The following is a 14,272-nucleotide window of genomic DNA, read 5'->3' on the forward strand; positions in this document are numbered from 1 at the left end:
CTTGACACCTCGGACCTTGCTTCTTTCAGCTAGGCTCTGGTCGGGATCCTCCGCACTCCTCACCGCCTCATCTGGGTGCTGATCGCAGTCTTCGTCACCTCCGTGGGCCAGAGGGAGATACAGGAAATCCTGCCAGTACGCGTAGTTCCGTCTAACTGATGGCAGAGGACAGAGCTTGCAACGCACCAACCGGCGCGTGGGGTGGGGGAGGGGTCCCTATTCGGGCGCCAAAATAATGTGGTAAATATTTGATTTACCGTCCTAATTTCTATGCAGGTAAGTACTTAATCAATAATAATAACTCAATCGGAAAGAAAGAGGCAGAGTCCGTGGTGTTAGAGTTCTTAGGGGTTTTATTCCTTAAAAAGGAATGGTCATGGTACCAGATCGGATATCTTGTTCCTGCCACCACTGGGGTGCAGGAAGGGATAGAGCAATATTTTATTGACAATACATAGCTTATATACTTAAATCACATTATAGAAACCAATACAGTAGGCGTAACAGCTGAGAGAAACAAGATAAAACACACACGTGGTAGTGATACGTAATTAGAAGGCGTGAACTAGGCATGAACATAGAGGTGTGTGCTAGAAACGTCACAGGTAGGTGTCATAAGTGGGTGGCAACAAAGCAGAATCTTGTAATGTCAGCAGAAATCTGAGGCCTGGATGCGCGCGCAGCTGCATGACGTATGATTGACGTGAAACCGGAGGGTGCAGGGGACTTGACATTTACACTAGCGGAAAGAGACAGAAGTCTGGCATGTCAGATCAACTCGTGCCTCTATCATATCTGATATCTGATGTTTAGGAACTATATTATCTAAACGGAAAAGGTCTCTGGGGCAGAAGCTATTCTATACTGACTGTGAGTGCGTGTATAAGCGTCTAAGTGTCTGCATGAGAGGCGAGGGGGCATGGGCCTACCATGGTAACAGAGGCTATGAATTACTTGCACGGAGACAGTGAGGCCGGGCCCTTTGCTCTGCAGCTGGGGGGATGTTTACTTAAACTAGTAGGCAGGAATGCATTTTCGAGGAGCGGAACAGATAATTTGAAGGTTGAATACAGTCTTGGCAGGCAGCAGGCTGAGCTAAGCGCCGTGAGCCGCGCAGGGAGTAAGGCAGAGGTCACGGGTACAGAGGCAGCCCAGGCTTGAGGCGTTCAGAGTCAGAAGGCAGGAAAAGGCTCGATGGCAGAATTCAGGGCCTACTTCGCCAGGGCTGAAAAACGTGTAAAGTACACCACAAAAAGACGTTGGCATAGCATACTTAGAAACGGAATATTCAACCCATTCAGGGTGGGTCTGAAAGAGGACATGTTAACGTTGGACGCAAATGTATTTGCGTCTTCATAGCTGACACAGGAGGGAAGTTACATGCACTTTAAGCTGGTACATGGAGACGGTGGGGTACACGTTAGGGAACATTACTTGACCATAAAATTTATATTTCCTCAATATCGAAAAATAGCCAACGATTCATCTCAAAAAACTTTCTCAAGGCTGTGAATTAATAAAACAAACATCGTTACATATGAATTTGTTACTTAAGCAACAAAATGCTAACAAAGCAAAGAACGGCATTTGAGGTGAAACTTGTTGGCTGTTTTTTTATGTGATTGGCTGATTTTTCGCTATGATTGACACTCTTCAACAGCAGTTTTTTTGTATGATTGACACTTATTAATGTTGACCTAAGGGAACCAACAACAAATACATTTTGGCATAAAAACTCTAGAACTGCTTTCTGGCCTTTACATAAGGAAGTATTCCAATATTAATGCACCATTGTGCTGCCATCTGTTGTATATTTTTACTTGCTGATTCTGACTGATAACTCGTGTAACAGACCCAGGTAGCTGGGTGTTTATTTGATGAGAAGTACAAGCACATATTAAACACATTAAGTCTCCCTTACCTTTATTTGCTATAGCAATTGAGCCATACTTTTGCTGTATGTGCAACACCCATCCCACTCCTATCAATGCAATAATTGCCATTTGCCTCACAAATCTGGACCAACGTACTACCACTGGGGGATGAAGATCATGCATGGAGGTGTCAGACAAGTCTCACCCTGAAGTACATAATAAGAAGAATACAGATTCCTATAAACAGCAGAGCAGTGCATAAAGGTTCAATTGTATGCAACTATGGCATACTGACATGGTGTCCGGCATGCAATATTTAAGGGTTAGAGACCATTCCATACATATATAAACGCTGTATGCCAGCACCTAATGAAGTTCATCCTGATTATTACCTTCACCTCACCATTTCCTCATCATTACCCAGACTTAGACAAATTTAGGAAAATAAGGTAAATTTAGCTTTAGGGATAGGGTAAGGGTTAATGACAACTGTATGGGGTAGGTCTAAATTAGGGGTGAGACTAGGAGCTGTATAAAGGTTTATGGGTAGGGTTAGGGTAAGATATAAAAATACACTCCATGTTAACAAAAGAGTTAGGGTTAGGGAAATGGTTCTAGCAGTAGGTTTAGAGTCCAGGTGATGGGATAATAGATGTGATGGAGTATTGATATTGGGGTAACTATGTTTTTAATATAATGCTGAGATAATGGTACGTGAAGTAATGAGAAAGAGATAGCGGTAGACAAAGGCGTGGAAACTCCCTTCAGGAAGAGTCATTCAAGATTCAAATATGACATATGATTGAATAGGTGATGAATAAGTAGGTGGGAAATAGTTCAGTGGGCAATAGTGAGGCAGCAAGCCCAAGGCACTAATCACAACTTTTTGAGGTGATGCAAAATTGACCAATGAGTTGCACATTGGGGACACCTGTTGATAAATTGCTTTAGAATTCTTTAAAAATGTCATATTATGCGTGTTTGGGCAGCAGCTGCGCACCATATCAATGGATGAACAAAATTGAATATGATCCTTTGATAATAGGGTTTCAAGCATTAGTTGTGTGTTTCCCAGCTAGAGATGATGTCGAAAGGTCTATCATTTATTCTCCAGCTGTCTCTCTCAAAAACACACATACATGCACACACACATACACACACATCGCTTGCAGACTGACCATGCCTCTGATCATGCATGCCGAGAGATTTCTATGAACTACCACAGTATTACTCACCATTGAAGACGTGATGTTTCTGACCTCCTCGTCAGTGGTGCTCTGCGTTCCTGCAAGGTCTGGATTACTGCTGCTCAATAACCTCGACTGCAAGAGCCGGGTGCCAGCATTGGTTGCAGACGAGCGTCCAACTGTGTAATAGCGAGACTCAGGGAAACAGACACCAGCTGCTGCACATGCCCAAATCAGAGACAATTTCACGATTTAAAACAAAACACTTATATACAACAACCATTTGAACTGTATCTCTATCTGCAGACAGATCTGCTATAAGTAGCAATTGAATGAAACAATCTAAGGCTTGTGTGATATGGTGCACCTTCCAAATCTCCAACTAAATAAATATATGTATAAATGCGCACATGCGTAAGTAACTTTTAAAGAATTACTTAAATACAATATGGAGCATTTGATCTTCCATAAGTGGGTTGCAGGTTTTATGTATTCTTATTAAATTTGGCTTTTGGATAAGTGACAAAGAGTTTAGCCATATTCAACTTCTCATAAGGTATAGCTGTTTTTAACCATGCAAATTTACATATGCCAATTCTTTATTGCTCCCTACATACACCTTTAATGGACTAGAACTTAGGCTGCTTTCAGTCTCTTTTAATGGAATAAGTCATACTACCATGTTCTGTTAGCAACACAACATTATTTACAGATATAGCTTATATGTTTCTATATCTGCTACATCAAGTGAAGACCTGATGATGCATGTTCTGTTATTAAAGTACACCAACACAGAAAGGTTCCTAGGGAGGCTTCATGTGACTGCTAATAATACCTGCTTTGTACAAATCCTTGTTCACCTCTGGGAGGCGGAATACATAGTAAACGTAAGATGCCAAAAGGCAGCTCCTTCCGTGATGGTCTTTGCTCAGGTCTTTTCTGGTGTTGAGGCTGTTTACTATGGACACCACAGACTCAAAGGCATACTGGGAGAAATTTGCTGAAAACAAATCAGAAAACATTACTATTGGTATTTTATTGATTATCATAAGTAAAGTTGCACTTTTCACATTGAAGAAAATATTGTAAGATTGGCAGGCGTCTTGCAACAAAAACAGAGCACCCAAGAAAGCACACCGAACAAGATGAATACTTGAAAGTTCAATAAACAGCATATCTTTGTGCTCAGAATGTCAAAACTTTCTCTTAATTCAAGTTCAATTACTATTTAAAATCTATAGAATTATAGATGCGTACCCATGAACTATGGGGGTGTTTTTCAACAAAGGGTTCTCAATGGCATCAAAGAGCAAAGCCCGAGGTGAAAAACATCCTGTCACTCAAAGTTACTCTTCTATAATGTCATGCTATGTATGGCCTCCAAAATCATCTATCCCAGCTTATATCTTCTAGGCTGATGCAAAAGAGTAATGATGGAGCCATATGGCTACTCGTCCCTGTCCCAAATGTGGAAAAAATACCTTACCTGCCATCTTTAACCAACCCCCACCATGTTTCCCACCTTCCTACACCCCCTGCAGCTCTGCTTTCTGATTTGACTCAAGGCAGAGAAGAAGCCCAGTGCTGAAAGGCTCCCAGACAGCCCTGTCAGCCTGGCAAGGAATGCCTTTATGATGCATCAACGATGGGGAATTAGTTTTGTTATCAACTGTAGCTACTTTGTAGCAGCAAATTACCAGATTTAGATGTGGTGTAAACAATAGAAGCTTCACGTGGAAGCCATGCATAACAAGGAAATGAATCACCAGGAATACTTCTATTATTACTGACCTTTAGAGTATTTTTCGTTCTCTCTTCCTTGACATCGGTAATACCTCAATTACTGCGCTTAACAGTCTTGTGTTTTCTTTGAAACATTGCACTAACTTGTGGTGGACAAAGCTAAGGTTTACTCATAAAAGCGACCAATTTTAGAAATAAGGGACCATTCTATTTCTTTTTTTTATGACTTCCGTTTTGGTAATTTTGGGCCAGATGTAGCGAGCTAAATACTGGTCTGTAACGCCGAAATTCGTTAAATTTCTGCGTTACCGACCGGTATTTGGCTAAGTGTAATGTAGGTGACTTTAAACCTACATGCAAAATAAGGAATCGCAAAATAGAGATTCCTGATTTTGCTCTTGCATTTAAGGAATTGGAAATACAGATTCCTTAAAAGCAATGTACGTAGCAGTAAAAACAGTGCACTTCAGACTTAAGGAATCGCTATATACCACCAACTTAAAGTTGGTGGTAAGTAGTGATTTCCTTTCAAAAAGCACTTTTTTGCTTTTTGAAATGTGCCATGTGGCACACATCCATGCCCTTAGGGCATGAATGTGCGCCACATGTGCACACCTGCACAATTCAGGGGTGCAACAGGGTGTCCTTTGGACACCCTTGCACCCTTGAAATAGCTCCCGCTATGCTAATAGTGAATCTCTTCCCATTCATTCTATGGGCCTCCTAGCCCATAGGAATGAATGGCTAGGTATTTCTTAATAATGAATCTCAATTACCGAGTCGTTATTAAGGAATGTTAAGGAATCGCTAATATTTTAGCGATTCCTACCTACATTCCATTTAGCGAGTCCTTAATAGCGATTCAGTAAAAATCGCTATTAAGGACTCGCTAAATGGAAGTTACCTACATCTGGCCCCTTACCCTTTATGGCATATAAGATTCACACTTTTTAGCTCAGGGTATGTCCCTGTTAGTTGTCTTGTTCTTTTGCACAGTCACTATGGTTAAACACCAACAACACCCCAAGCAAAGGACCCACCAGCTGTTTTGCTCTCTTCATTCTGCTGGGAATGGTCAGGAATGCATGCAGCATCTCCAGTGGTCTCACAAACAATAGAGTCCACTGAAAGAAAAATCACTGGAAAGGCTAGAAATGTTTGAACTGTGTCTGAGTAACTCAGATTTCCTTCCACAGCAGGAATTTCTTCCCTATAGGCTTATTGTAGGTAGTAAGAGTCCATACTAGCCAATGCTACTTTCTGTGATGGAGTAGCAACTAGACAATACAATGGCTACTTGTCATCAGAAATGCGAGCACACTTTGCAAGCAGTGATGAATGCCATTCCACCGATTACATGAAATCTCTGGCTACCATCTAAAACAAGTCATCACCATTTTTGTGTAACTATAAATGTATATCTTATTGATCAGTTTAGACCCGATTCTATACACAGAATTAATTGAAGAACAGAATGCAAAAAAAAAAGCCTGAGGTACCTGTCTGGCCTCCAATAACCATAGGTTGCACAGTCAGCTGGAACAGTTTGTCCAAAACAAGATGCAGGAACAGTACAAGGGGCTCCAGGCGGGCAGAACTCAGACCCACAGTGCTGAGCTTCAGCTCATGTTCGAGGGACATCTCTGCGATCTTGCGGTCCATCACACGGATAGGAAATGTCACTGGGCCTTCCAGAGCGTGGCAGAGGGTGAAGAACTTTTCCAGGTGATTGTCCTGTAAAACCAAAGCAATGTGTTTAGTTAAGCATAGTTATGTGCGTTAGTGGAGAAGTGTGGCTCAGGGGTTAGAGGCGGCAGACCCCGAAGCTGAGATCGGCCCTGGACCAGGGTTCAATTCCCCGCCTCGGCGGGTCTTGGGCTAAAAATTCCACGGACTTGATAACTCTCGCTCGGGTGCCTTCTCAACTCACAGGTTCACACTCTGCGACTCTGGGCAATAGCTTGCTTAATCTCCACAACGGCCCCTCGCGGCGGGATGCCTGGCTTTCTCCTTGTGGATACCCTGCCGGGGTTATCTCACAGGGGAATACCAGGACGGGTTCCCTAAGCAAGCGCCGGGACACCCACTGCGGGTAGCTGTGCACTATATAAGCTCAAATACATTTACATTTACATTTACTTTGTCTGATTATCTGGTTATCCAGGTCTAATTTAACATAGGGTTGCATCGCATTTCATGCAATAAATTCCAAAATCATGTTTAGACTATACATTCTGCAATTCTCTAACAGTCCTCACCAAATTATGAACAGGCATTAGTGAAGGCCCTTCAAGGATTTCATGAGTTTTTAAGCCCCTTTTTGGGCACAACTGGAATATTTGCCTCCATATATGACTATGGATTACCTTACAATGTGGTGAGAAATGATGCAGACATTTTTTTTTTTTTTTTTTTTGCGATTTCTAAAGCGCCTGGTGACCCGAAGGCATCCCCGCGCTATAAACCTGTTGAGATCCAGAGGAGGGGGGGAGGGAGTGCATTATTTGGGGAACAAGAGGGTTTTAAGTTTCCTGCGGAACGCAATGTGGGAGGGTTCCAGACGTAGACTGAGAGGGAGTGAGTTCCACGCTGTGGAGGCTTTGACCGAAAAGCGACGACCGCCGGTGCGAGCCTTCCTGAATTTGGGCACCGTGGCAAGATGTTCGGCGTCAGAGCGAAGGGGTCTGGAGGCTTTGTATGGGGTAACCATATTTTTAAGCGCGGCTGGGCCAGCTCCATTGATGAGCTTGTGGGTGCTGCATAGGGCCTTGAACTCCACTCTCTGGCGAACAGGGAGCCAGTGTAGAGCTTTGAGGGCAGGCTTTGCCGAAACTCTAGGGGGGAGGTTCATAATGAGCCTGGCCGCCGCATTCTGGGTGCGTTGGAGTTTGGCCAAGGTGTACTCAGGAGCCCCAAGATAGATGGCGTTACTGTAATCGAGCCGGGCCAAGACAAGACCCTGGACAAGCAATTTCCTGGATGGGAGGGGAAGAAGAGGCAGGATCTTGCGTACGGACCGCAGGAGACCGAAGCAGGTGCCTGCTGTCTTGGCCCCCTGCGTTTTCATGGTTAGGTCAGGTTCCAACCATACTCCTAGTGTTTTGATCTCATTTTTAGGAGAGGGGATTTCGCCGAAGGTGTCGGGCCAAGATGTTGGTGGAAAGGACGTCCATTTGTTGCCCAGGAGCATGATCTCGGTCTTTGCACCGTTCAGCTTCAAGGCCGAGTCACACATCCAGGTATGGATGTCCTGGAGACAATGCAGCAAGCTGTCAGGATGGTTATCCAGGTGGGACAGGAAGACGACTAGTTGGGTGTCGTCAGCGTAGTTAATTATTTTTATACCGTAGGGGGCCACTACGTCTTCCAGGGGGGCCATATAGACATTAAACAGGGTGGGGCTGAGCGACGACCCCTGGGGAACTCCATTCTTCAGTGGAAGAGGATCTGACCGGGAGTTGCCGTCCCACACCTGAAAGGATCGATAGGAGAGAAAGGATTCGATCCACGCTCGCGCCGTACCCACAATTCCTGCCTTGGCCAGGCGGTGTAATAGGACACGGTGATCCACCGTATCAAAGGCGGCGCTAAGGTCCAGGAGGATCACTGCCACTGATCCCCCTGAGTCTAGGATACACCTTGCCTCCTCGATGACAGAGAGGAGTGCGGTGTCCGTGCCATGGCCGGGTCGAAACCCAGTTTGGGATTGGCGCAGGATATTGTTTGTCTCAAGAAATTGGGAAAGTTGCGAGTTGACTAGCTTTTCAGCCATCTTACTGATACAAGGGAGCAGTGAGATCGGTCTGTAATTGGACATGTCGTCCGGGTTAAGTTGGGGCTTTTTCAGCAGAGCCTTAACGACTGCGTTCTTCCAATTGGGGGGCACCGTTCCTCCAGCGAGGGAAGAGTTGATAAGGTCCATAATGATAGGGGCTATGGTAGGGGACACCTTTTTTAGGAATCTGACCGGGGCTGGGTCAAGGGGGGAACCGCTTTTCATTTTCTCTAGCGTGGACATCACCTCGGTGAGGGAAACTGCTCTAAAGGTGTCCAGCTGTGGGCTATTGTTGTCGTCCGCTGTGTCCGGGATGGGAGGGGGGCTGACGGTCGGAAGGGAGTCCAGTATCCGCAGGATTTTCGAATCGAAGTAATTGGCCAGATCCTTACTTCTGTCTGGGGGGGGGGGAGTGAGTGGGGGGTGCTGTTGGGATGTTTAGTAGTTCTTTGACTATCTGATAAGATTCTTTGGATGAGTTAGTCACGGTTTTTATTCTATTGTCGTAGAACGTTGATTTAGCTAATTTGAGGGCTGTTTTGTATCGTCTTACCGCGTTGTGATATATGTCCTTGTTACTGTGGAGCCAATCTTTCCTCCATGCTCTCTCAGCCTTTTTGCACTCTTTACGGAGCGCTCTGAGTTCGGAGTTATACCAAGGGGCATGGCCCTTGGTCTTATTTTTAGCCTCTCGATTTTTGATGGGGATGAGGCTGTCGAGGGAAGAGGAAATCCAGTTTCTGAACTGGATGTCTGCCATGGCGGGGTCGGCTGCAAGACTGGGGATAGTAGCGTCAAGCGCCAAGGCCCAGTTTTCCATCGAAAGTCTGGCCCAGGATCTATCCTTGGTGTAAGTTGGGGGATTGTGGGGTTTCTTAAAGGCCCCTGGGAGATGGGCCGAGACCAGGAAGTGGTCCGTCCACGGGAGGGGGAGGGAATTGGTGAACTGGAGGGAAGGAATGTTCGAGAATACAGGGTCGAGCAGATGTCCTTTCGAATGCGTGGCTCCTGAGTTAGCCAGGGAGAAGCCAAGGGCGCCAAGTTCACTGATTAAGTCAGATGGCCCTGTGTCTAATAGATCATCGAAATGGATGTTGAGGTCGCCTGTAATCAAGAAGTTAGATGTTAAGTGAGCCAGGGATGAAACGGTTTCTAAGAAAGCAGCGGAGAAGGGACCGAAGTGTCCAGGGGGCCTGTAGACCAGAAGGCCTGACAGGGAGTAGGTCGGTGAGAGCGTCAGCGTGAACAGACAGCTCTCCGACTCCTGGCTCTGAATCTCAGTAGATCGGCAGGTGAAGTAGTCTCGGTAGATGATGGCTATTCCACCACCTCGACCCAGAGGGCGGGGTTGGGACATGATGAGAAAGCCCGGGGGAAGGGCCGAGACTATGTCGGAGTTGGAATGACTGGTGATCCAGGTTTCGGTTAGGAAGAGTATATCCAAATCGTGATTGACAATCAAATGGTTTATGAGTAGGGCGTGCTTGGGAAGCGATCTTCAGTTGAGTGTCGCTAATTTGAGGCCGGGGAGTGGAACGGCCATCCTGGGAAGGAGTAGGTTTCCCGGTTTGCAGATGTTACAGCTAGTGAAGGGGACGTTTGGGTCATGTATAGCATGACAGGTGGTGTTTTTCAAAGGTCTGAGGCGGAGGAGATCTCGACGTGAGTAAAGTCCCCTAATGGCGGTAGGTTCCGGCATGGGGGCTGGCCCTAGGCCCGGTCGTGCGCGGACGGGCGCAGACGGGCTTGCCTTAGGCGCGCCTTCGGCGCGCAAACGGCGCTCCCGCTGCCCTCGTCCGCTGCGCTGGTATGGCCGGCACATTTATAGTCCTTGGGGTGGGCGTGGCCTCGCAGTGGGCGTGGCTTAGGCCTTGGGCGTTCCCTGTCTCAGCGCGGACCGCTGTCTCAGGGAAGAGTGAGGAGGGCTGTGTCAGCGCGTGGTGTGAGCGCTTGAACAGGTGAGCTCCTTGTAGTTTTAAAAAACACAAATTCGGCGCAATACAGATTTAAAAAGCAGTTTTAGTCAGCACAGTCCTCCGGCTTCCGCCTCAGAGGATGACAAACAGATTGTGGTGAACGCTTAGATTCTAGCGAGTTTTGTAGTCCTTGGGGTGGGCGTGGCCTCGCAGTGGGCGTGGCTTAGGCCTTGGGCGTTCCCTGTCTCAGCGCGGACCGCTGTCTCAGGGAAGAGTGAGGAGGGCTGTGTCAGCGCGTGGTGTGAGCGCTTGAACAGGTGAGCTCCTTGTAGTTTTAAAAAACACAAATTCGGCGCAATACAGATTTTAAAAGCAGTTTTAGTCAGCACAGTCCTCCGGCTTCCGCCTCAGAGGATGACAAACAGATTGTGGTGAACGCTTAGATTCTAGCGTGTTTTGTAGTCCTTGGGGTGGGCGTGGCCTCGCAGTGGGCGTGGCTTAGGCCTTGGGCGTTCCCTGTCTCAGCGCGGACCGCTGTCTCAGGGAAGAGTGAGGAGGGCTGTGTCAGCGCGTGGTGTGAGCGCTTGAACAGGTGAGCTCCTTGTAGTTTTAAAAAACACAAATTCGGCGCAATACAGATTTTAAAAGCAGTTTTAGTCAGCACAGTCCTCCGGCTTCCGCCTCAGAGGATGACAAACAGATTGACATATCATCATATTTAGAGATTCTCTTCAAGCAGGTACTTCATCTCTGCCTTCACTGACGCTGCGGCGGCAGCAGCTCCATTGAATGCACAGAAGCTTTGCCGAGCAGGTGCCAAGTTCAGTCTACCCACTCGGCAAAGTTCTTGTACTTTTTAATTACAAACTCCCAAAGTGGTAGTTTATTATTGAAAATCAAAACATCAATGGTCCTGATGCACTGGAAGTTTTAGTCCAGTGCGTTATGGGGAACTTTCGTTTCCTGTTCAAGATCGCCAGGCTATGCTTATTGTATTGTATATGCTCTTATATAGCGCATGGCTACCCGGGGGCATTCCAGCGCTGTGGACGTGCGGGGGAGCAGGTGGAATTTTTATGGGAAGAGCCAGGTTTTCAATTGTTTGCGGAATGATAGGTGATTGACTTCCTGGTGGATGGAGATAGGCAGGGAGTTCCAAAGTTTGGAGGCGTTGTAGGAGAAACGACGTCCCAAGGTACGGGACCTCCTGATTTTGGGGACTTCGACCAGATGTAGATCATTGGAGCGCAGGCTCCTTGATGCTTCATAAGGTTTGATGAGGATATTGAGGGCAGGGGGACTTTTTCATTGAAGGTTTTTGGGGACAATGCATAAAGCTTTAAACTGAATTCGCTCTTGCATCGGGAGCCAGTGGAGTGTTCTCAAGGCAGGTTTGGCTGAGGAGCGGTTTTTCGTACCTGTGAGTAGTCTTGCTGCAGTGTTTTGTACCACCTGAAATTTGCGGGTCGCCGAGATGGGGGCTCCCAGATAGAGGGCATTTCCATAATCCAGTCTAGACACAATGAGAGCTTGGATTAGGATTTTCTTAGAGCTTATGGTCCTGAACAGAAAAATGTTAAGGTGGAACGCCCTAAATAGGGCAGATATTTCAGCCTACACTGACCTACACCTACCTCTGATGGTCAGGCTGTCAGTCAACGGTTTTCAACCCCATGACACTGGCAGAAATCTGACATTTCGCCCACCCCTAAAGGGGCTGGGCAAACTGTGTGTTGACTTTTTGGCAGATGTACCACACTTGTCAAACTCTAAATAATCTTCCTTAGCTTTGTGAAAAGAAAAGTACATCTAATTAATAAAGTGCATGTGAGCTGCCTGCAGCGACACCACAGTGTGTTAATATTGAAATGAACTCAATAGAAATGTACATCTTTCTACTGTTTCAATGGTTTCTGCCACTGTGTAGATTCTTGTTACTCTTGAGACTACATAGGATGTCTACAGACCATGTATTCCTTAACCTCTTGTAATAAATCATTTATAAATTAATTTCTTCTTTAAGGTAGTGAATAACTCTTAATGATATTTGAAAGAAATATGTCGCCTTTGCTTCGGAGTTTGAGATTTATTTGGCAAACTGTCATTTCTACTGCAGCAAAAAATGTAGGTGTGGTCTTTGATACCTCCCTTTCCTTTGACACTCAGATGAAGAGGTTTGCGTGCTCCTGTTTTTACACCATCAAAATCTTGAGTAGGGTTTTTCCATTTATCCCTGCCGAGCTTAGAGTTGCAGTGGTCATTGCGCTTATTACTTCGTGCATTGACTATTGCAATGCCCTGTACTTTAATATTAATAGAGGCACGCTAAATAGACTCCAGATTATCCAGAATGCAGCTGCCTGTCTGGTCCTGAACATCCCTAAACGTCTGTCTATCAGAGCGGTCATTCGCTCTTTGCATTGGCTGCCGGGTCCAAGAGCACGTGACTATTAAAGCCTTTTGTCTAGTTCACACTGCTCTCCACTGCCAAGGGGCGATGCATTTGAAAATGGCCTCCCACTGGTTTACTCCTAATAGACAGTTGAGGTCTGCCTAGCGTAAAACGGTGGAGGTCCTGAGATAACGGAAAGCCAGGCGGGGGGTCAGTGGGGGGCCTTACAGGTCGCTGCTGCAAAGCTCTGTAACACCCTTACCACCCATATCCCCAGCCTTTCCTCTCATGCTGCTTTTTGTAAGCACTTGAAAACTTGGCTCTTCTTGTTGTGATGAATAGGTCTTGTTTGTCTCTCCTGCAGTTGCTCCTAGGTTTAGCTAGCGCTCTGACACCCCCAGGTATAGTGCGCTTTACAAATGATTCAAATTTCAAATTCTTACATCTTCATTTTAAGAGTTTTTCAAATATGCCCAAAAGATTGGGCGAGAAAGCCCTCTGTGGATATAAAAACAGTTGCCTAGGACTGCGTCATATTTCCTGATGGGCGTATTGGGAAAAAGCGCAATGTACTTTACAACTTTCGCATCACCGTGAAGGGTAATTTGACTAAACGGATGAGGAATCCCTTGTCCTCATTGGTAGAAGTTCAGCAGTGGTGACTCTAAGCATAGCACATAGGCCAGCCATCTCCTATTCCTCACCATAATTGATTTCTTTGAGGAAATTGAAGGGATTAAAAAAACACAGATGAACACTTACTTACAAGTCATGTTTCTGTAATCACAAGAACGTGCAATCACAGGAAACACATGTAAGACTTGAGTTGTATGAATGCAACCATCAATGGATTTTAGTAATAACATTTTGTTGCAAAAGTGGGTGTACAATGGGATAGGAATAGTTTGGCATTGGTCCAAAACAGGCTTGAAAACCTCATAAATAATATGCCAGTGATGCGTTGGAAGAATGCATTCATCCTTGAAGACCTGTTGGGGTTTCTGGCAGAAGAAAAGGATGGTTTGCACAAGCTGTGCAGGAGTCCACGCTGGAATGAATGTTTCGAGCTGCTGAATCAGCCAGATTACCCACAAAGGCCCATGCTAGAGAGGCACTGGGACTCCTTCTTGCGATCTGCATCTCTTGTAGAGACTACTTTGCCTGGAAGTAAGTGTTACTTGGTAGCGATGTGACCCTAAGAGAAGACAGATATCTGTGCCTGTAGTGGAAAAGTTTAAAGCTTGAGGCCCTCTGCCCTGAACCTGGGTTTGTGCAAGTGAAGTGAGAGACTTATGCAATCACGGTCCTGTCTTCTATATAGAATTTAGGTATGTAAAATCTCAACCATGAATGTCCTTGTACACTACTCACAATTGCCGGAAACC

At 45.8% G+C, this 14,272-nt stretch overlaps 1 protein-coding gene across 3 annotated transcripts in view; it reads right to left on the reverse strand.

Moving 5' to 3' along the window:
• The window catches only part of DOCK8 (dedicator of cytokinesis 8), a 719,019-nt gene that overhangs the window by 227,236 nt on the left and 477,511 nt on the right, over nucleotides 1–14,272 (reverse strand). For all 3 annotated transcript variants that reach the window (XM_086961229.1, XM_086961230.1, XM_086961231.1), the window contains 3 exons: nucleotides 6,304–6,538; nucleotides 3,897–4,061; nucleotides 3,110–3,279 (listed from right to left, as the gene is read on the reverse strand). In XM_086961229.1, the coding sequence (XP_086817355.1) occupies nucleotides 3,110–3,279; nucleotides 3,897–4,061; nucleotides 6,304–6,538 (570 nt within the window). The remainder of the gene's footprint in view (nucleotides 1–3,109; nucleotides 3,280–3,896; nucleotides 4,062–6,303; nucleotides 6,539–14,272) is intronic.

Source organism: Lissotriton vulgaris, chromosome 3_1 (assembly GCF_964263255.1).
Source record: "Lissotriton vulgaris chromosome 3_1, aLisVul1.2, whole genome shotgun sequence".
Taxonomy (NCBI): Eukaryota; Metazoa; Chordata; class Amphibia; order Caudata; family Salamandridae; genus Lissotriton; species Lissotriton vulgaris.